This window comes from Neoarius graeffei, chromosome 7 (assembly GCF_027579695.1).
Source record: "Neoarius graeffei isolate fNeoGra1 chromosome 7, fNeoGra1.pri, whole genome shotgun sequence".
NCBI lineage: Eukaryota > Metazoa > Chordata > Actinopteri > Siluriformes > Ariidae > Neoarius > Neoarius graeffei.
In genome coordinates, this window is record NC_083575.1 from 6,308,560 (window position 1) to 6,331,873 (window position 23,314).

Below are 23,314 nucleotides of genomic sequence, written 5' to 3' on the forward strand. Positions count from 1 at the left end.
TCAGAATGTTTATGCAGGGGCTCATGGGAGTTGTAGGCGCACAATATTACATTGCAATGTGTTTATTATATCAGATGCCTTCAGAGAAAACTACAATTAAAATATATTGTCATACCACAGAATAAACCACCCGCCAAAGTGGATAATGGGACTAAAGTCATTACCCGCCAAAGCCCAATTTTACCCGCATTTGGCGGGTGCTAATGTAAAGCCTTGATTATATATATATATATATATATATATATATATATATATATATATATAAAAACAGTTATTCCATGAAATCGAATTGTATATGATCTGATAGCTGATTACTATACTATACTGTATAGTATAGTACTATAGTATACTGACAAAAGCATAGTGCCAAGTTGGCTATAAGCCATGTACAGTGCCTTGCAAAAGTATTCATACCCCTTGAACTTTTTCACATTTTTCCACCTTACAACCACGAACTTAAAAGTTTTTTATTGAGATTTTATGTGATAGACCAACACAGAGTAGCACATAATTGTGAAGTGAAACGAAAATGATAAACGGTCTTCAAAATTTTAAACAAATAAAAATCTGAAAAATGTGGTGTGCATTAGTATTCAGCCCCCTGTACTCTGATACCTCTAAATACAATCCAGTGCAATCAATTGCCTTCAGAAGTCATCTAATTAGTTAATAGAGTCCTACTGTGTGTAATTTACTCTCAGCATAAATACATTTGTTCTGTGAAGGCCTCGGTGGTTTGTTAGAGAACACTGAAGAACAAACAGCATCATGAAGACCAAAGAACTCACCAGACAGGTCAGGGATAAAGTTCTGGAGAAGTTTAAAGCAGGGTTAGGTTATAAAAAAATATCCCAAGCTCTGAACATCTCAAGAAGCACTGTTCAATCCATCATTCAAAAATGGAAAAAGTATGGCACAACTGCAAACCTACCAAGACATGGCCGTCCACCTAAACTGACAGAGCGAGCAAGGAGAGCACTGGTCAGAGAAGCAGCCAAGAGACCCATGATCACTTTGGAGGAGCTGCAGAAATCCACAGCTCAGGTGGGAGAATCTGTGCACAGGACAACTAGAAGTCGTACACTCCACAAATCTGGCCTTTTTGGAAGAGTGGCAAGAAGAAAGCCATTGTTGAAAGACAGGCATAAGAAATGTAGGGGACACAGCAAACACGTGGAAGAAGGTGCTTTGGTCAGATGAGACCAAAGTTGAACTTTTTGGCCTAAATGCAAAGCGCTATGTGTGGCGGAAAACTAACACTGCTCATCACCCTGCACACACCATCCCCACTGTGAAACATGGCGGTGGCAGCATCATGCTATGGGGATGCTTTTCTTCAGCAGGGACAGGGAAGCTGGTCAGAGTTGATGGGAAGATGGATGGAGCTAAATACAGGGCAATCCTGGAAGAAAACCTGTTGGAGGCTGCAAAAGACTTGAGACTGGGAAAGAGGTTCACCTTCCAGCAAGACAATGACCCTAAACATACAGCCAGAGCTACAACGGAATGGTTTAGACCAAAGAATATTCATGTGTTCGAATGGCCCAGTCAAAGTCCAGACCTAAATCCCATTGAGCATCTGTGGCAAGACTTGAAAATTGCCGTTCACAGACGCTCTCCATCCAATCTGGCTGAGCTTGAGCTATTTTGCAAAGAAGAATGGGCAAAAATTTCACTGTCTAGATGTGCAAAGCTGGTAGAGACATACCACAAAAGACTTGCAGCTGTAATTGCAGCAAAAGGTGGCTCTACAAAGTATTGACCCAGGGGGGCTGAATACTAATGCACATCACATTTTTCAGATTTTTGTTTAAAATTTTGAAGACCATTTATCATTTTCATTTCACTTCACAATTATGTGCTACTCTGTGTTGGTCTATCACATAAAATCTCAATTAAAAAAAAAACCTTTAAGTTCGTGGTTGTAAGGTGGAAAAATGTGAAAAAGTTCAAGGGGTATGAATACTTTTGCAAGGCACTGTATGATGAGACTGAGTGGAATAACTGTTTTATTCCATCCACATTCACTGGAGTCTGAGAAATGGAGCGTTTTTATTTTTAGCAAATTCGATAAATAAAACTTTATACAAAACATCTGACAAAATCATTTCCGCTTGGAATGTAAACAAACCGGAGACATGACAATAGCAATTTGTGAAAAATGCAATAATAATAATTCTTGAAAACTAAAAGAGAGACTTTCTTACCATCAAATATTTTTATTCCACATTTTTTTTTTTTTGGGGGGGGGGGGGGGGGGGGGTGTTCTTCTTCTTTAGGGTTTTTGGGCGGTTGGCAAACCAACTTAAAGGTGCATTACCGCCACCGACTAGGCTCGAGTGTGGAACAGGATATAATTTTTTTGGGGGGGAGCTATATTCTTTTAGCTATTTCTGTTTCTTTTAAATACGTGAGAACAATTTTTGGGGTTTTATTTTTGAGTAGAGTTTTTATTTCGTCCTTGGTTGATTCAGCAACACACTCCCCCATTTTGTTTTTCTCTACTCACGGTATATGATCTGATATCCTAGTAATAGAGTAGCCAATCAGAGAGCGCGACTGCTCATATCCAGTGAATGTGTGTGTGTGTGTGTGTGTGTGTGTGTGTATATATATATATATATATATATATATATATATATATATATATATATATTAGTGCTGTCAAGCGATTAAAATATTTAATCGCGATTAATGTCGCGACTGTCATAGTTAACTCGCGATTAATCGCAATTTAATCGCACATTTTTGTCACATGAAAAACCATTGTAATTCTCTTATCAGCATAAAAAAGTGAATGGGCTTGCTCACCGTTCGAACTATGGGGGTACACGGGGATCCGAGATCCGCTGAAACAGACATGAGATCCCTTGAAAACATGATTTGGGAAATGTTGGGGGGTCTCTAAAATATTGGCAAAATGATGTTTATTGACATAGCAATCGTGTGTAACGGGAAGCATTTGCATATCCGAAGTGAGCGCGCGATGGAGAGCCGCGCTCTGAGACAAGCGCAAGCACCCCCCCAGGGGAAAATAAGGGACCCCCCCGAAAATATCGGCATAGTTCGAACACTGGTTGTACCAATGTTTTTTTTTTTTTATTGCAGAGCATAACATGTCTTGTCACAGCCACTGCAAAGTGGGGCTGGAGCCGCCGATGGGAAAACGAAACCTAAGCCAAGCACCGTGGCTCTTCGGGGGAGGGCAGAGGACTCTGGCTGTGCGGGGCATGGCATCATGTCACAGAGCGTTAATCTCGCGATAAAAAAATTATCGCCGTTAAAATTGAGTCAAGTTAACGCGTTAATAACGCGACATTTTTGACAGCACTAATATATATATATACACACACACATACACACACACACACACACACAGTGGTATGCAAAAGTTTGGGCACCCTAGTCAAAATTGCTGTTACTGTGAACAGTTCAGCAAGTTGAAGATGAAATGATCTCCAAAAGGAATAAAGTTAAAGATGACTCATTCCCTTTATATTTGAAGCAAAAACAATTTTTTATTTTCATCTTTTACATTTTCAAAATGACAAAAAAGGAAACAGGCCTAAAGCAAAAGTTTGGACACCCTGCATGGTTAGTACCTAGTAACACCCCCTTTGGTAAGTATCACAGCTTGTAAACACTTTTTGTAGCCAGTTAATAATCTTTCAGTTCTTACCTGGGGGATTTTCACACATTCGTCCTTGCAAAAGGCTTCCAGTTCTTCAAGTTTCCTGGGCTGTCTTGCATGCACTGCTCTTTTGAGATCTATCCACAGATTTTCAATGATGTTTAGGTCAGGGGACGGTGAGGGCCCGGGCAAAACCTTCAGCTTGTGCCTCTTGAGGTATTCCATTGTAGATTTTGAGGTGTGTTTTGGATCATCGTCTTATTGTAGGACCCATCCTCTTTTTAACTTCAACTTTTTTACAGATGGTGTGATGTTTGCTTCCAGAATTTGCTGGTATTTATTTGAATCCATGCTTCCCTCGACCAATGAGATGTGCCCTGTGCCACTGGCTGCAACACAACCCCAAAGCATGATCGATCCACACCCATGCTTCAGAGTCGGAGAGGTGTTCTTTTCCTGGAATTTGGCCCCCTTTTTTCTCCAAACATACCTTTGCACATTGTGGCCAAAAAGTTCTATTTTGATTTCATCAGTCCACAGGACTTGTTTCCAAAATGCATCAGGCTTATTTAGATGTTCATTTGCAAACTTCAGATGCTGAATTTTGTGGCTCGGACGCAGGAAAGGTTTTCTTCTGATGACTCTCCCATGAAAGTCATATTTGTTCAGGTGTCGCTGGATAGTAGAAGAGTGCACCACCACTCCAGGGTCTGCTAAATCTTTCTGAAGGTCTTTTGCAGTCAAACAGGGGTTTTTATTTTATTTGCCTTTCTAGCAATCCAACGAGCAGTTCTTTAAGAAAGTTTTCTTCACCTTCCAGACCTCACCTTGATCTCCACTGTTTCTGTTAACTGCCATTTCTTAATAACATTACGATCTGAGGAAACAGCTACCTGAAAACACTTTGCTACCTGTACGTTCTTGTAGCCTTCTCCTGCTTTGTGAGTATCAATTATTTTATTGAGAGGGAGTTGCTTAGAGGAGCCCATGGCTGTTGATTTTAGGGACAAGTTTGAGGAGTCAGGGAATTTATACAGCTTTGAAATCTGCATCATCTGACCTTTCCTAATGAAGAATTTAAAGGTCCCATGGCATGAAATTTTCACTTTCTGAGGTTTTTTTAACGTTAAAATGAGTCCCTCTGACCTTCTTAAGTCACCCCAGTGGCTAGAAATGTCATAATGTGTAAACCAAACTATGCCCAACATTTGAGAATGGCGCGTCAAAACGGTGCGTTGATAAGCTCTTCCCTTTACTACGTCAGCAAGGGAGATGATCCCCACGCCCCCCCGGATTCCCACCCACTGTATGGATTGCCCCGCCCAGTTGTAGTGAGGAGACCATAGAGGACACAACAACATGGCATCACCTAAGCGAGCGAAACATGGAAGTTGCGCTGTACATGGATGTGACAACACAGAAAGGAGTCTGTTTTTACTGCCGACGGGAGAGCCCCTGAAGACGCAGTGGCTTAATTTTATTTACTCCAATAATACGCCGTCGAGTCTACCTAAGACGGTGTATGTTTGTCGGAAGCATTTTCCTGATGAATGTTTCCACAACTTGGGACAGTACAGGGCAGGTTTTGCACATCAACTGTCACTGAAGCCTGGGTCCGTACCAAGCATCCCTGCCGCATCAGCAACAAACACCGAACAAGTAAGTGTATAACTGGTCGTTTTGCCGTGTTTTAAAATCGGTGCATTAGCCTAGCAATGGCTACATTAGCTGTGCAGCTAACCGCTTCCTGCAGTTAGCCAGGTAATCTGCGCTACAAAACCAAAAAGCATGCAGCATGCTCTGTTAAACTGAGTTTAGTCTGGAAATTGACTGTAACTTATGAGCTTATGTTTGACTATTGCTCCGCAATGCATGTCTTCTGTTGGATAAGCGATATGTTGCTGTAGTTGCTGCTTCTATCCTCTTTGGTTATGGAGTGCGTGTTCAAGCCTAGGGTATTATACGTTCGTAAACTACCACTCCGAACACTCTCCCTCTCTGTTCTCTGTGTCACGTTGAGTTTACGAAAGGAGTCCGAGGGAGAACGGGGTTTTGTCTTAGCAGCGTGGCTACAGGCGCTGATAGCAGCGAGTATGTGTGCGCGCAGCTTGGTCAAGCCCCTCCCCCTCCCCCCATGGCCCGCCCCCACCCTCTACCCTTCCCCGCCTCCTGCTTCTCATTAGCAAAACGACGCACTGGGAAAAGCGCTGAAATGGGGCTTTCTCCCAGGAGGCTATATTTACGTGCCGAGGGTTCATTTCGAGAAAGGCTGCGGATATAACATCCGGAAGCCTCCACGAGCCCGTTTAAAGCATCAACAAACCACCATGCCATGGGACCTTTAAACAAGCCACAGCTCAATCAACTAATTAAGGTCTGGAACCTTGGTAAAAGTTACCTGAGAACTCAAATGTATTGGGGTGCGCAAACTTTCGCATGGTGTTCCTTTTCTTTTTTCACTCCCCAATTGTACAAAACAAAACAGACATTTTCAGGAAGGGTGCCCAAACTTTTGCATGCCATTGTATATATATAAACAAACACAGATGTACACACACCCACGTACCTCCAGCGTAGTGACGTCCAGCGTTAAACCCATCACTCGTTCCTGTGTCTCCGTCTCATCTCTCAGCTCAGCCAGCTCTCTCTCTCGCTGCTGAAGCTCCTGCTGCAGCCCGGCAACAGCCTGCCCAGATAACCATGAACACAAAAAGGGTTAAAGGTCCAAGCTCATGGTGTGACCTTTAAGGTACAGTGTGTGGTGTACATATGTGTAGACATTTTAACTCTCTAAAATAAATTTTTTTAAGGCCCGGTCCCACTGCACTTACGGATGCAAAGAGGATGTAAAACGTAAAAAAATCTTTGCCATCCGTTGGAAAACGCTATGCATCCGTTGTGTACTCATTGCATACGTGCTTCATACGCTCTATCCATCGAGCATCCGTCCACTGTGATTTCATCCGCGCAAAAAGTTTTGACCTGCACAAAACTTTTAGAACGGATGAACTTTCCGCAGTGTACGATGTAAATCCGCGACATATACGAGCAACAAACGTTCTATGTCCGTTATCATCCGTTAAACGTCTGCTGTATCCTCTCTGCATCCTCTGGGCATCCTCGCAACTCACATCCGCTGCAGCTGAAAACGGAAAGAGGGAGGAAAGACAAGGTACATGAAACGTCTATTCATCGTTAGTAGCACGGAAATAGAAAGGACGTAAGCGTATGCATCTCGTATATAAAGTATTCAAAACGGACAAAGCGTTTATATCTGGGATGTATCTCGTATATTTAGGATGTCTGGAGTATGTCTAGAGTATGTAGAAGGACACCTAGCGGACAATCGATATTTTGTATAAAAGGGGGGAGAAAATCATCTGGATCTCAGTACGAGTCGAACAGCCATGGTGTTGATACAAGATGCAGTAGAGATGTATCAATGTAGCCTTCTTCAAAAACGAGATGTAGTAGAGATGTATCGATGTAGCCGCCAGCACGTCTTTCCGCTTTATGCTGACGGCGTGCGTGCTGCATCCCTTTATATCCACGGAGCAGACGCAATTCATACCCCCCGCATGCGCAGTGAACGGTCTGCATCCGATATACATCCGCGCAACATCCCCTTTGTTTCCGTTAGGCGTACGTGATGCATCCCCTTCATCCGCTATGCATCCGCTCTTTCTGCTATGCGTCCGCTTCTCAGTTATCACCGGTAACCCCTTCGGAGCTGTCATCCACTTCCATCCGCTAGGCTTCCTATGAACATGCGTTTAACATCCCCGCTATATACTACCCACGTCCGTTCTTTTCCGTTCTGTTTTCGCAAATTTTCGCCAATTTTGTCCATTTCTGGAGCGGATGAAAACGGACAGAGCCACCCCCGAAATTCTGCTCGTCCGCTGTGTCCTTTTTGCATACGTTTTGTGTCCATCGGCCAGTGGGACCGGGCCTTTAGAAGTTGTACCGTATATTCACAGAATACAGAGTTTTTTGCTCAGCAAACAACAAATAGTACAACTTGTTATGAGCATTCCACATGGATGACATCCACATTGTCATCATAATTTAAAAAAAAAAAAGCAGCAGGACGGGATATTCAGGATGTTAATGAAGTGTTTACCTGTAGCTGTGTATGAGGATCACAGCGTGAATCATCATTAGTCAGTGTTTTCAGGGTTGAGGTGTTAGCAAGCAAGGCAGCATGCATGTGTTTAATCCTGCTCTGTGAGAAACACACACACAAAGATTATAAGAGAAATCATCAAAATGTAAAAGCGTAGCATAGGAGCAGATGTACTCTGCTTTGACGTTGTGTAAAAACTGCAAGCCTGTTTAATACTTGTGAGGGTGAGATGTTCGAGGTGTTGGTGGAGGATGATGAAATGCTGACATGTTCTCATTGTCTTCGTTTAGCACGAGTCAAAAAGATTGTTCAACATGTTTATACCGTACCACAGCTTTCACAGCAGTGCAGCTGTCGATCTATGTTTATATTAATACCCTCATTCTAACTGACTTTCATTTCCATAGTAACAGCTCATTCACAGGGACTGGTACAACAGATGCTCAACATCAACAGCTTTTTTGTTTTTTTTTAAAGCATGCACCATATTGCTGATATTGTGAAGTTTTCTGTAAAGGGATGTTTATTTCACATTTGTTGAAGGAGTCAGCACTTCGTAACAGTCAGAGAAAAAGCTCTAACAAAGTTTTTTCAACAAGGGAACGTCTGCGGCTTCTCAGGAACACGTCAAGCTGGGTTGCTTGTTGTCTTAACTTCAAGAAAGAGGAAGAAATACCAGGAGCTAACTTGTTTCACAGACATTCCACAACATTAAATATAACTATAAATGGATAAAATGAGCAATGCACTGTTCTTTAATAAATAAAACAGTGTAATTATTGGTAAATAAAATCAAACATTTCAGGACATCGATAAATAATATTACTGATAAGTAATCAACTCTGGGTTAGTAACACGAAATCCGTTTCATGGCACCACCCTGTTATTGATTATTTTCCGACAACACAGGGTGTTTTATTCCTGAAATATATTAAAATCATTGGGGTTAGTTTCAAATGTTAAAAAAAAAGAGAAAGATTATGAAATTTTGGATACGCATTTTGTTCTCGTATATCAGCTTGAATGTGTCAAGAAATATTGTGCGTGTGTAAGAATAAATGTACACAGTGCTCTGTGTTCTCTCTCTGACCTTTTTCTGCAGAGCATGATCCAGCTGTTTCTGCAGCTGCTTCTGTTTCTCTGAGAGAACATTCTGGAGCTCACACACACGATCCTGCAGCAGATCTACACACACACCGGCTGCAGGAGCCACGGAGCCTAACGCTTTGATGACCTCTGACCCCTGAGAGGTTAACTCAGCACTCAAAGAATTAAGCTCTGTAGAAAAACTCTGTCAATCACACACAGACAGGAAGTGGGGAAACAGTTAATCTCTGGGAGTTACTGGGTGCATGGACAAATCAGTAGGGATGGATGGAGGGATATGGATGATGTGTGGATGCTTGGTCGTGTTGTGGATTGATGGATGATGGATAGATGGAAGTATGGATGAATGCATCAATAGGAATGATAGTTGGGTGGTGTGATGGGAGAATGAGTGGATAGATACATCAGGATGGATGGATGGATGGATGGATGGATGGATGGATGGATGGCAACAGTCAATCAGATATGAATCTGATAGGAAAAAATGGATGAGTGAATGGATGGATAGACGGGTGTGTAGATGGGAGGATGGCTAGATGGATGGATGGATGGATGAGTGGATGTACAGTGCCTTACAAAAGTATTCACCCCCCTTGGTGTTTGTCCCCATTTTGTCGCATAACAAGCTGGAATTAAAATGGATTTTTGGACGGTTAGCACCATTTGATTTACACAACATGCCGACCACTTTAAAGGTACACATTTTTTTTTTTTATTGTGACAAACAATAACTAAGATGAAAAAACAGAAATATAGAGTGTGCAAAAGTATTCACCCCCCCAAGTCAATACTTTATAGAGCCACCTTTTGCTGCAATTCCAGCTACAAGTCTCTTGGGGTATGTCTCTATTAGCTTAGCACATCTAGCCCCTGGGATTTTTGCCCATTCCTGACGGCAAAACTGCTCCAACTCCTTCAAGTTAGATGGGTTGCGTTGGTGGACAGCAATCTTCAAGTTATGCCACAGATTCTCAGTTGGATTGAGGCCTGGGCTTTGATTAGGCCATTCCAAGACATTTAAATATTTCCCTTTAAACCACTGCAGTGTAGCTTTAGCAGTATGTTTAGGGTCATTGTCCTGCTAGACCATTAACCTTTGTCCCAGTCTCAAACCTCTGGCCGACTCAAACAGGTTTTCCTCCAGAATTGCCCTGTATTTAGTGCCATCCATCTTTCCTTCAGTCCTGACCAGCTTTCCTGTCCCTGCAGATGAAAAACATCCCCACAGCATGATGCTGCCACCACCATGCTTCACTGTAGGGATGGTGTTCTCAGGGTGTTGGGTTTGCGCTACACATGGCATTTCCCATGATGGCCAAAAAGTTCAATTTTTGTCTCATTTGACCAGAGGATCTTCTTCCATGTATTTGGGGAGTCTGCCACATGCTGTTGGGCAAACTCCAAATGTGATTTTTTTTTTAAAGCAATGACTTTTTTTATGGCCACTCTTCCATAAAGCCCCACTCTGTGTAGTGTATGGCTTAAAGTGGCCCTATGGATAGATACCCCCATCTCCACTGTGGATCTTTGCAGCTCCTTCATTGTTGGTGTCTTTGTTGCATCTCTGATTAATGCCCTCCTTGCCCGGTCTGTGAGTTTTGGTGGGCGGGGCCTTTTCTTGTCAGGTTTGTAGTGGTGCCATATTCTTTCCATTTTGCTAGAATGGATTTCATGGTGCTCCCTGGGATATTTTTTATAACCCAACCCTGATCTATACTTCTCCACAACTTTGTCTTGGGTCCACTGCTTTTTTCTCTATATATGTTACCTCTGGGTGATATTATTTGTAAACATTGTATTAGTTTCCACTGTTATGCTGATGACACACAGTTGTATGTCTCTGCAAAACCTGATGAGAGACACCAGCTTAATAGAATTGAGGAATGTGTTAAGGACATTAGACACTGGATGCTTATTAATTTCCTCCTGCTTAACTCTGACAAGACTGAAGTACTTGTACTAGGACCACATACAGCTAGAAGTAAGTTTTCTGATTACACAGTAACCCTGGATGGCCTTTCTGTTTCTTCACGTGCAGCAGTAAAAGACCTCGGAGTGATTATTGACCCCAGTCTTTCATTCGAAACTCACATTGATAACATCACCCAGATAGCTTTCTTTCATCTCAGAAATATTGCAAAGATAAGAAATTTAATGTCATTGCATGATGCAGAAAAACTAGTTCATGCTTTCGTTCCCTCCAGGTTGGATTATTGTAATGCCTTACTGTCTGGATGTTCCAATAAGTGCATAAACAAGCTCCAGTTAGTTCAAAATGCAGCAGGAAGAGTCCTTACTAGAACTAGAAAATATGACCACATCACGCCTGTCTTATCCACACTGCATTGGCTCCCAATCAAATTTCGTATTGATTATAAAATACTACTATTGACCTTTAAAGCACTAAATGGTCTCGCACCACAGTACCTGAGTGAACTTCTGCTCCTCTATGACCCGCCACGCCTACTTAGATCAAAAGGTGCAGGCTATCTGCTGGTACCTCGTATAGTGAAGGCTACATCAGGGGGCAGAGCCTTTTCTTACAAAGCCCCACAGTTATGGAACAGCCTTCCAAGTAGTGTTTGGGAATCAGACACAGTCTCAGCATTTAAGTCTCGGCTGAAAACATATCTGTTTAGTCAAGCCTTTTGTTAATGGTGTTTATGAGGTAAAGGTGTAGATCTGGAGGGTCCTCAGACATAGAGTGTTTTGGTAAACTGGGATGTATGGATGCTGTCAGTCCCCACTCGCTTGCTCACTCGAGTTTGTTGATGGTGTAGTGGCTGCTGCTTTATGTCCCGGGGCTCCCTCATGCCTGTGTTACCTTCTGGCTCTCTCCTTTTAGTTATGCTGTCATAGTTAGTTGCCGGAGTCCCTGCTTGTACTCGGTGCAATATGTATACTGCTTCTATTTATTCAGGTGACATTGGGCATACCTAACAACCTGTGTTTTCTTCCCCTCCCCCCCACCCCAAATCTGTCCCTCTGAGTTACATGGAGTCAACAGGAAATCTTTTGGTGGAGAGGGTGGAGACCTCGACTGGCTATCGTAGCCTGCAGGGAATCGGCCGTCAGACATTCTGTCGCATGTCCCAGACCCGGTGAAATGTAACTGAATTGTCTTGGCCAGCCCTAAGGGTCCCATCTGCATCTCATCATTGCTGAGGAGTGTGCTCCCATCACCCAATCAAGCATCCAGCCAGAGCAGGTCATGATATATTTTACCATATTAACATGCCATTGTTGTGTGTTATGCCTGATGTAAAGACTCTCGTCTCTGCGAGCCTACCACACAGATTTAATACTTGTCATTTTTAGGGCATACCTAACAACGTGTTTTCTTTCTCTCTCTCTTCCCCCCCCCAATCTGTCCCTCTGAGTTACATGTTGATCCTGGGATTGAGATGCTGGCCTCTTCTGCCCCTCGGACCTGCTTGATCCATCCTGGTGCCCTGTGTCTGGTCGGAATTTTATCGCACCGCTCCTGTGAAGGACGGCCCCATGAGGACAGTTGAGGGTTATACCTGTTAAAACTGTTACTATTATAGTCAGGCTGTCTGTTGTTGCCCAAATGAGGATGGGTTCCCTTTTGAGTCTGGTTCCTCTCAAGGTTTCTTCCTCATGTCGTCTGAGGGAGTTTTTCCTTGCCACCGTCGCCACAGGCTTGCTCATTGGGGATAGATTAGGGATAAAATTAGCTCATGTTTTAAGTCGTTCAAATTCTGTAAAGCTGCTTTGCGACAATGTTTATTGTTAAAAGCGCTATACAAATAAACTTGATTTGATTTTGATTTGATTTGTCTCTGACCTGTTTGGAGGCTCCTTGGTTCTCATGTTGCTTGCTTATTGGTGTTACAGAGTCAGGGTCCTTCCAGAACAGGTTGATTTATACAGACATCATGTGACACTTTGATTGCACTCAGGTGGATCTTAATCAACTAATTATGTGACTTATGAAGTGACTTGGTTGGACCAGCTCTTATTTAGGGGTTTCATACGAAAGGGGGTGAATACTTACGCACACTCCAGATTTCTGTTTTTTCATCTTAATTACTGTTTGTGTCACAATAAAACAACAATGTGCACCTTTAAAGTGGTCGGCATGTTGTGTAAATCAAATGGTGCTAACCCCCCAAAAATCCATTTTAATTCCAGCTTGTAATGCGACAAAACAGGACAAACACCAAGGGGGATGAATACTTTTGCAAGGCACTGTATGCCTAAGTCAACAGGAATAATGGATGGATGGTTTGTTGGGTTGTGACTAGCTGGATGGATGGAGCATTAGGCATGATGGATGGATGCATGTGTACCTGTAGCTGCAGCAGCTGGGTGTGTGTGCTTCCTGGCTGAGAGACGAGTGTGTGAGAGAGAGAGAAGAGAGTGAGTGTGGTTCCACTGAGCACCTCAAACAAACGCTCATCCACCGCCTGCACATCCTGCAAAGGAGAGAAAGAGAGAGCGCGTTAGTTAAAGTGTTGGTATGAATGTGTGTGATCAGGAGCGTAAGATACTTACAGGTGCTGATGTTGCTGTGTGTCCCAGCTCTCGCAGGTGTGTGACGTAGGACTGGAGCTCCTGGAGACATGCAGCTCCATCAGCACCGCTCCATACACACACAGGTGGAGCAGATATCTGCAAACACACACACACTTACAAACTGACAATCTATTAAAGCATACATTTGCTATTAGTTTGGTAATGCAGGAACCTCATCTTCCTGCTGCTCTTCTGCTCTCTGGCTGAGTCTCCTGTGGAGGTGAGTCCACTTCCTGTGTACTGACTCCGCCCATTCCTGTCTCTGCTCCTCCACCATCACCACTGCTGCAGGTACAAGTAGCCTGGAGAAAACGTTCAAATACTCATCAGCCGTAGGCATGTTTTCAGTGGAAGAAACAGGGCTGGTTTTTGTTCATGGTTCATCAGGGGAGGAACCTTTGCAGGAACCTTTTTTCTGGATCTCAGGAACCTTAGGTGCATTATGACTGGATCTAGAGAAATCTAAGGCTGATTTTATTTCCTGAGCCGTAGTTTACAGGAAGGCTTTTAGTTCCTGCTCCGAAGAAGGTACACAGGAAAGACTTTGCTGTACTGTACATCAAGAGTTGCCAAAGTTCTTTCGAGCATCTTAGAAAGCACTTTAATTTTAAGTCTTTCCATTTTTCATGCATTATTTCACTTCCACAACACACCAGAATGTCATATTTACTTTGAAATAAATGGAACTTGTTCGTGCCTCAGTCCTGCCAGCCGCAGAACTCTTTTGTCCTTCGAAAGGTTCTGGTGGAAGTCTGCCGTGTGTGTGTGTGTGGAAGAGGATGTGTAACTCTAGAAGGGGAAATGTGTTAAGTGTGTGTTACCTCGTGTGTTCCTCTGCAGTTTGACTTTGCAGTCTGACTCTGCTTCCCTGTGCTGCAATGACCTTCATCAGATCTTTCTGCTCGATTAGACCCTGCTCTAACTCCTGAAAAACACACACACAGACAGAAAGAGAGATTTAAATCTCAATTTCTAAAGGGTTCTCTTTGTACCTTTTGGTCAATGTTCTACATCAGGACAGATACAATAACATTATTTCCCTTTCACTAACATTTCCTCTTTAGATCCTTAACCAGTACTCTTGATGAACTTTTTTTTTTTTTTTTTTACGTGTAGGTAAAACATATTTTTGGATATTATTTCTTGGAAATAATTGATATGTATTTGAAAAGCATTTCCCTTCTGATGCTCCCGATTTTGTCGAAGTGTATCCTTCTCAACATGGACAATCCTCGTATTCCAGACCAAAGTGCTAGGAGTGACCAAAAAGTCACTCCAGAAATACCAAGTAAACTTAAACTATCCTGCTGAGCAACATTTTCTTCATTGTGTTTGCTTACAAAAGGCGTTCCTCAAAGATCATCAAGGATAATAAAGGTTCAGGCCTCGAATAGATTTCAATATGGATTTTTTTCAAGAAAAAAATGCTCTTTTTTTTTTTAAACACTAACAAAAACCATAAGGGACAAATTAAGGAACACATAAGGATACCTGATGGAACCTTAACACATCACACAGTTTGCCTATGTGGCTATGGTTCTATTTATCCAAATAAATATTCGCAGCTTGCTTCATAAGCTGTGAGGTTGGGTTGTGAGCTCACTTTATTATTTAGTATGACAAAAACTCACAGTAGTACAAAAACTACTTCACTCGTTTACGATTTCGATCCATTATCTAATGATAATCAGCCAATAATCTAATGATTATGAATAAACAAAAGCATAGTGCGCTGCAACCTACGATATGCTGAAAACTGTACTGGATGACGTTCAAGAAAGTCATGAACATGGATGTCTATCATTGGGTTCTTTTACATTTGCATTTCTGGCATTTGGCAGACAACATGATCCAGAGTGACTTACAGGAAGTCATTTCATTTCTGTTATAAAATGCTGGCCAATGAGAGTGGATGCTAGCCTAGTAAACTAGACCCACCCGCCTAGCGGCCAAAAATATTTTTGCCTAGCGGGTGGATCTAGCCTCGCACCATATAAACAAAAACACCCCGGGCATCAAATCGTGCCCGCCAATCACAACGCAAGGTTTTTGTTTGGATTCTTTGGGTGGGCTTTTGCAGGAGTGACGACAAAGCTGCAGGACGCTGGAGAAAGCACAGCAGGAAAGATGGCTACGGCTAGTGAACAGCGCGCGTTTGACTCCGCTTTGGAATCAGTTTTAGAAGAATTAGACTTGGAGTTTTCGTTGAAACATGAGCAGGAAGAGGCTCTCCGCTCATTCCTTTTCAAGGAGGACGTTTTCGCTGTTTTGCCGACCGGCTATGGCAAAAGTCTGATCTACCAGCTGGCTCCGCTCGTAGCCAAAAAGATGGGGCTAGTTTGTGCAGTACGAAGAATTAATAAACAGCTTTGAAACATTACTTTTTGATTGTTTCTTATTTTTCCGTTATTTTAAATTTAAGGGAAATTATTTCACCAAACACCACTAAATAAAAACTCTCAAAAACAGTTTAAGCAAACCCTTGGAAAAAAAATGTGTATGTGGTACAGACTCCAAACTTGTGGTCATTATCTCCAAACTTCTTAATATCTACAACCTGTTTATTAATTAATACGCATTTTGAAAAATTATTTATTTCAAGGCCTCCCCCACTGCTTTCTGTCACTCTGACTACGTCACAGTTGCGCTGATTGGTCAGAGCGTTGGCCTATACGCACAGAGACAATTTGAAAGACAGCGGTTTGTTCCTCCCACCCGCTTCGGAAATGTCTACGGATCGAGGCCAGACTAAATATTCACATTTAGTCTGGCTTGCCAGGCTAAGTGGATGCAACTTCACAGCTATTATATCCTGCTAACTACACAGGAGGCTCTTCTTTGCAAAAGAGTGAGAGTGTGTGTGTATGAATTACCCTCTGCTGCTGCAGGCTGCTCTGTCTGAAGAGTTTGGCCTTCCTTGAGCTCAGCACCTCTTGCACGCTGGTGCTGCGCTTCAGCCGAGCCTGCAGGGGGCGCTCTCTCTCAGCGCACGTCTGCAATCCGCATTGTTAAAATGCATTATAACACAATGCTGTTGAATTCTCAATTCTGACTGGTCTGATGTTGATTATTTTTCTATAACAGCCGTTATAATATTTTACTGCTTACATCATAAAAACGAACACAGGCACCTGTACAACGTATGATCCACATCAACAGATATGGATCTTATTTTACAAAGAAAAATAGATAATCTTTGGTCTGTTTTATTTGAAATTATGTTTTGGTCAGCGCATAAATTATTTCTAAAGTGGATGTGATAATTTTTGCTGGAACTGACATGAAAGAGCAGTTTGATAGAAAAACGAGTGCTCCGAGAGCACAATATCCCCCGCTGGCAACTCTGGTAACATGTGACTGAAGTGAACGAAATTGCAATATGCGTATTTCCGACATATAACAAAGAATCCTGTCAGGTTTTGTGAAATCCCTCCAAAAATTGAGAGAGGAGTTGATTTCAGAAGGGACGGATGGACAGACATCGCCACGATATGATCCTCCTTCGGGCCTTTCGGCCAGCGGGGGATAATAAAAATCTTGCAGAAAGCATTTCAATGATCAAAGTATCACCCAGTATTTTGTGAATTCAAATATAAATAGAAACTTAAACGACTGCTTAAAAACCTAAAATTGTGTTGAAGTGATGTCATTGAATCGTAACTCAGAGAAGTCAGAGCTTTGCAAGTCGGAATCATGAGTTGGATCGGCGTTCAAACAGATCATTCCAACTGGGAAGACCCAAAGTTCCCAGTTCCGACATGGTCATGAACCAAACTCGTGTTTAACCCAAATATTCTCGAATTAATTGAAAAGTGGATGTCAGAGTGTTCGAGTTGATTTACTCCATGCTTATGCGCGGTTAGCGACCACACTGATGCATACCGTGCCCAAGTCCAGCTGAACCATGCTGGAGTACGGAACACAGCGATCACACGAGTCAAACGTACAGGGCATGGTACAGATCACCTCGTGTGAACACACCCTGAGCCTGCTATTGATCTGTCATAATCTGCTGTGTGTTTTAGTGGAACGTGTGCGTTTGTGCACGCACCTTCTCCTCGCTGTGTCTCTCCTGCAGCAGGAGCTGAAAGGTCACCAGTTTGTTCTTCAGGAGCTGCAGTTTGGCGCTGAGTGATTTCTGCTCCTCTTCATCATGACCGAGGGCAGACACAGTGGCCACCTTCTGCTCAATCTCCATAAACATCTCCTGGGGACGGACACACATACACAAATTGAAGGCTGACCTTAGCTCACCTACAGTAATTTGCATATGCAAATTTAGTCCAGAGTCTAACCTGAACTGATTACATTCACTTTCTGGAAGCAAACACACACACACACACACAACACATTCTACCATTAAATTAATAAAATAACAAATAAATGAAGTTTAAATTCACCCTTTTATATCTGAGTAACACAAGTTATGCCTCATAGCACTTGCGTGACGTTTAACAACTCAAAAGATAAAACAAAACTACTTTTAAAGGGGTAAAAACACTCAGCCTTTTACTTACAACTGAATGGGAAGGAGCGAAAGGTCAGAGTCCACTGAGAACAGAACTGATTTATACACAGTCACATATGGCACGCACCTCGTCTATGTGCGCGTGTGTGTGTGGGATGTGAACTGTATATATAAAAGCTATAAAAGCATTCTCGCTGCACTCTGTTGCCTTTTAGGTCATCATAACCCAAGTCACGAGGTCACTGGATCTCTATCAATGATCTAAAACTTTAATGAAGGTGTCAGATTACACAAACACAGGTAAAGCTACACTAGATGCCGTCTCCAAAGGGAATGTCTATAGTGTAAAACACAGGAGACACACACACACACACTTTTGAAAAAAAGTTATATTGTGTGTGCGTATATTTTAAGCACACTGTATTTATTGTGTAATTGCAGTAATCTTATATGCAACAACTTTATAAATGAACAAAGCTACACCTTTAGTGATGTTGTTTTGAGCTGCCTGAAGTGATGAACTTATTTAGAAAATGTCAGAAGTAAATAAAATCAGAAATCCACTATTTTTTTCAGATGGGTGTGCAGAGCAAAGTTCTACACACACACACAACACAACACAAATAAAATTAAGTCTTAAAGGGTGTGTTTGCATTCTTCCCATCGTGACTTAATGAGGACTCATGTTACACACACACTCGCCCCCCCCAATCACACAAAAAGACATCTTGTAACACAAAACTAGCTTTTACTCACCAATCAATCTGAGATTACCAGTTCAGAAGCGACAGACTCAAAACGCAGCAACACACTCATGACAGTTCTGTGGTGGTGAGTGTAAGAGGACAGAGGAAGTTTCTCAACGCAGTGACTCACTCATTTCTTCAGAACTAATGATTGTGTGTGTGTGTGTGTTGGATGTATTGTATGTATTGTATGAATGCATGTTGTGTGTGTGTGTGAGAGAGAAAGAGAAGCAGAGACGTGTTACTGCTGCACCCCGAAGACAAACAGCAAATCCACAATCATGAGTCCATTTATGTCTAAATCCATCCAGGAAACCTCTGGTGCTGAACCGACACTTACATTCGGAAATTAACTCTTACAGCACTGAAACAGGTCTGACATAACTGAATTAACTCTTACAGTGCCGAATCAACCCTGACAGCACTGAACTCACTCTTTAGGCCCATTTAGCCTTCGTAAGTATGACGTCGACGCTCAAACAGGATGAAGCATTTCTACTTGCACGTAAGGTGCGTGTCTGCTCGAAGAGGCACTGTTACATGAAACACCAGAATTTACTGCTTTTGCACACAGAAGAGGAGCAGAACGTGAGCGCCGTGTTTCACTGCGGAAACAATAAACAGAAAACAATGCAGCCAAAATGCTGTTCTGAAACAAATTGACTTGTAGAAAGAAACCGAATGATTAATGAGTGAATTCTCACTGAAAGTGTTTCTGAAGTGTTTTCAGCGGGATGAGCGGCTCGAAGCAAGGAAGGAGGCATAAGAATAACATTATAGTGTTTAAATCCACAGAAATAAACTGCCCGTTATAACGTTCTACACCCGCTACAGAGTCTCACACTTTATATCTGTTTATTAACACAATATCATGAGGGGCGGCACGGTGGTGTAGTGGTTAGCGCTGTCGCCTCACAGCAAGAAGGTCCGGGTTCGAGCCCCGTGGCCGGCGAGGGCCTTTCTGTGCGGAGTTTGCATGCTCTCCCCGTGGGTTTCCTCCGGGTGCTCCGGTTTCCCCCACAGTCCAAAGACATGCAGGTTAGGTTAACTGGTGACTCTAAATTGAGCGTAGGTGTGAATGTGAGTGTGAATGGTTGTCTGTGTCTATGTGTCAGCCCTGTGATGACCTGGCGACCTGTCCAGGGTGTACCCCGCCTTTCGCCCGTAGTCAGCTGGGATAGGCTCCAGCTTGCCTACGACCCTGTAGAACAGGATAAAGCGGCTAGAGATGATGAGATGAGAACAATATCATGAGAACAGACTTCTGATCTTCACGGAGAAGAAGGAGCAGCTGGAAATGCAACGCAACCAAGCAGATCGAAAACTTCACTACACCCGTCTTTCTTCCATCGCTTTATGTGGATCTACCGGATACGTCTCTGTAAACGAACGGTTAGTATAGAAACGATAACGTATCACATCGAGTGCATGAATATAAAACCGTGTTTTGCCTTGCAGCCGGATCTACAGTCTGAAGTGTTGTTCCATATATATTGTTCCATGTATATTTTTATTAACACAATATCATGAGACTAGATTTCTGATCTTCACGGAGAAGAAGGAGCAGCTGGAAATGCAACGCAGCCAAGCAGATCGAAAACTTCACTACACCCGTCTTTCTTAATCTGTGGTTGGTAGAAGAGAGCAACTGGACTTGCTTGAAAAGTCTTGAAGACGTTTCGCCTCTCGTCCGAAAGGCATCCTCAGTTCTGTCTGTCTAATAGGGAGCATCAAGTATTTATCCTCTCATGGATCATAGAATCCGAATCTCTTCTACCAACCACAGATCACTATGTACCTGGATGACTGAGTATCTTCACAGATATGTTTCTACGCACTTTGGGATGAGTTCCCTTCGACTAGTGCGGGAGTATGAGAGGACTTCCAGAAAACTGGCAGACATCTTAGCCAGAGAGGATCGTTCATTTTTGTCAACCTGGAACGACCATCACTGAACAGAGGTGGGTGTCTATGACATCTTTTATCAGCCACCTACAATGCAGCCATCAGCATTCTGATTCGGATTCTATGATGATCCATGAGAGGATAAATACTTGATACTCCCTATTAGTCAGACAGAACTGAGGAAGCCTTTCGGACGAGAGCCGAAACGTCTTCAAGACTTTTCAAGCAAGTCCAGTTGCTCTCTTCTACCAACCACAGATTACTATGTACCTGGATGACTGAGTATCTTCACAGATACCCGTCTTTCTTCCATCGCTTTATGTGGATCTACCGGATACGTCTCTGTAAACGAACGGTTACGTCTCTGTAAACGAACGGTTACTATAGAAACGATAACGTATCACAGACTGCATGAATATAAAACCGTGTTTTGCCTTGCAGCCGGATCTACAGTCTGAAGTGTTGTTCCAGAAAATTAATCAACATCATCTGACCATTCAGAATGGAGAATGTAAAATATTATTACCTATAAGACCAAAGCGGAATCTATTTACTGACTGTGCATTAATGAAACTCACTGTTTGCACGAATAACTCTGCATCAAACACATCTGAATCTGATCAAACAGCCATCGCAAACATTCCACACACACACACACACACCTGTCTAGACTGTGATCTCATCCTTCCATATCATGACTGCTTCAGATTTTACTGGTAAACACAATTATGGTTTTTTTTTAGCTTTTTGAGATCAAAATCAATACTAATTCTATTATTAATATGATTTCAGATCGTTTTCTGAATAAAAAAAAATTAAATCTGCCAGTTCTTCTGCTCCAAAAGGATATAAACAAACTCTAAGACGTCCTCCTGAGCGCACCACCCCAGAGACAAACATTTGCTCTTGATATGTGCACTTCCTGACTACCGAGGAAGTATTAAAACATATTTGCAGCACTTTTTTTGTCCTCATCATAAACCAAGTCACTGGGTCGCCACTCCGGAATGCTAAAATGCTCAGCTCCAATACTGAGCATCAACCAAAATTTCTCAACCAGTGACCACCGACAAGAAATTATTTGGAAATAATTTCTCAGGTAATCTGGGAAAATTACAGTTATACACCGTTTCTGTTTTTTGCTCACAGAGCTTGAGACTGAGCAATAATTCCTAATTCCTGAAAGTTTTGTTCCCAGACCTGTTTACAAATGAGCTTTTTTAAAAAAATCTCTAAAAATAAACAAATAAGCATGCAAGCAAGAAAGAAAAGAAAACAAAACTAAAAAAAATATTTAAAAAAAATTACATGAATAAATAAATTACTAACATAAAAAAAACAATGAAATCAAGAAAAATAAAAAGTCTAAATGAGTGAATAAATCATTAAAATAAATCACCAAATAAATACAAATGTTTAAATGAATAAATCAAATATAAAATGATAATGATGAATACAGAACATAAATTAATTTAAAAAAAATAAATAAGAATATAAAAAGACAAACTGTGTGACTGAGCAATTGGAAATTTATATTCATAAAAGCTAAGAGGACAAAATGAGCAAGACAGTTGTTCATTTTTCAACAAAAAATGAAGAAAACTTGAAAGATTGTCTTTTCTTTGACACTACCTCTAAAATCTGCAGTCTATATTTCATAAATGCAAACACACACTCAGAGACACACACGCAGTGTGTAAGGCAGTAACAGTATATGGGTGAAATGTGTAAGAAGCTGAAATGGAGCCAAAACGAGGTGTGGGTGTTAAACGCCACAACACTCTGAACACACTTTAACAAGTTGAAGGTTTCCTAGAACCTCTATGCACTTTATACACAAGTGTGTGTGCGCGCATGTGTGAGAGAGACCGCGCTCACCTGGCAGGTGTGCAGCTGTTCCTCTACACTCTGCTGCATGCCGCTGTGCAGACTCAGCTGGGCCTTTTCCAGCCAGAGCTCCATCTGCGTGGTTCGCTCATGGCAGGAATGGAGCGATCTGTCTGGGGGAGGAGTTTTACCCAAGTGCCAGGGTTCACCTGCAGCCTAGAGGGACAAACGTGACAGATAATGAATCGAAAGAGGGAGAGGGAAAACAAGGAACGAACAGAGAGATCGACAGAGACGAAGCAGGACACACAGGTAGCTCGTGTGTGTGCATATAAATGTCTAAACCACTGGGTGTGTCAATTGACCCTGAGAGGACCAGAAATATTGCTTCGTTCATGCTCCTAGAGTTTGAGCTAAGTTTCTCACACACACAGACAAGTGTTATCTCGAGTCTTGTTTAGTGTCTGTCTCTCTGGTCCTCACAATGAATGACGGTCTTCCTAATCGGTCGTCATTGACTGACATATAAACACACATACACACACACACACACACACAGAGTCCTTACACCTCTCTCGTTCTCCCTCTCCCTCATGTTTTGACTGTCTCACTCATGCTATCTCTTTTTTTCCCCCCCTCACAGCTTGCCCCACCCACCTGTGGCTAAAATTACTTCCTGAAAGAGCCCGTCGGTTTCACAGTCAGCTCAAGTGACAAGGAAGGAAAACACACAGCCATAGGCAAATGAAAAAGTCCATTGTGAGTGCGAGAAATTTTCACTTCTCCGTTTTGCCGACATCCTCAAAGAATTTTACAACAACCCAGAATCGCACCGTGTTACTCCATACTTTCATATTACATACAGTTAGGTCCGTATATATTTGGACACTGACACAAATTTTGTTTTTTTACCTGTTTACTGAAACATATTCAAGTTATAGTTCTATAATGGACATGGACATAAA

General features: G+C 42.2%; 1 protein-coding gene across 7 annotated transcripts in view; it reads right to left on the reverse strand.

Moving 5' to 3' along the window:
• The window catches only part of syne2b (spectrin repeat containing, nuclear envelope 2b), a 318,216-nt gene that overhangs the window by 69,805 nt on the left and 225,097 nt on the right, over positions 1 to 23,314 (reverse strand). For 6 of the 7 annotated variants that reach the window (XM_060925231.1, XM_060925228.1, XM_060925229.1 and 3 more), the window contains 10 exons: positions 22,401 to 22,565; positions 17,455 to 17,610; positions 16,277 to 16,396; positions 14,225 to 14,328; positions 13,576 to 13,705; positions 13,383 to 13,499; positions 13,178 to 13,303; positions 8,848 to 9,048; positions 7,755 to 7,856; positions 6,198 to 6,317 (listed from right to left, as the gene is read on the reverse strand). In XM_060925231.1, the coding sequence (XP_060781214.1) occupies positions 6,198 to 6,317; positions 7,755 to 7,856; positions 8,848 to 9,048; positions 13,178 to 13,303; positions 13,383 to 13,499; positions 13,576 to 13,705; positions 14,225 to 14,328; positions 16,277 to 16,396; positions 17,455 to 17,610; positions 22,401 to 22,565 (1,341 nt within the window). The remainder of the gene's footprint in view (positions 1 to 6,197; positions 6,318 to 7,754; positions 7,857 to 8,847; positions 9,049 to 13,177; positions 13,304 to 13,382; positions 13,500 to 13,575; positions 13,706 to 14,224; positions 14,329 to 16,276; positions 16,397 to 17,454; positions 17,611 to 22,400; positions 22,566 to 23,314) is intronic. The other variant, XM_060925230.1, reaches the window with a different exon arrangement.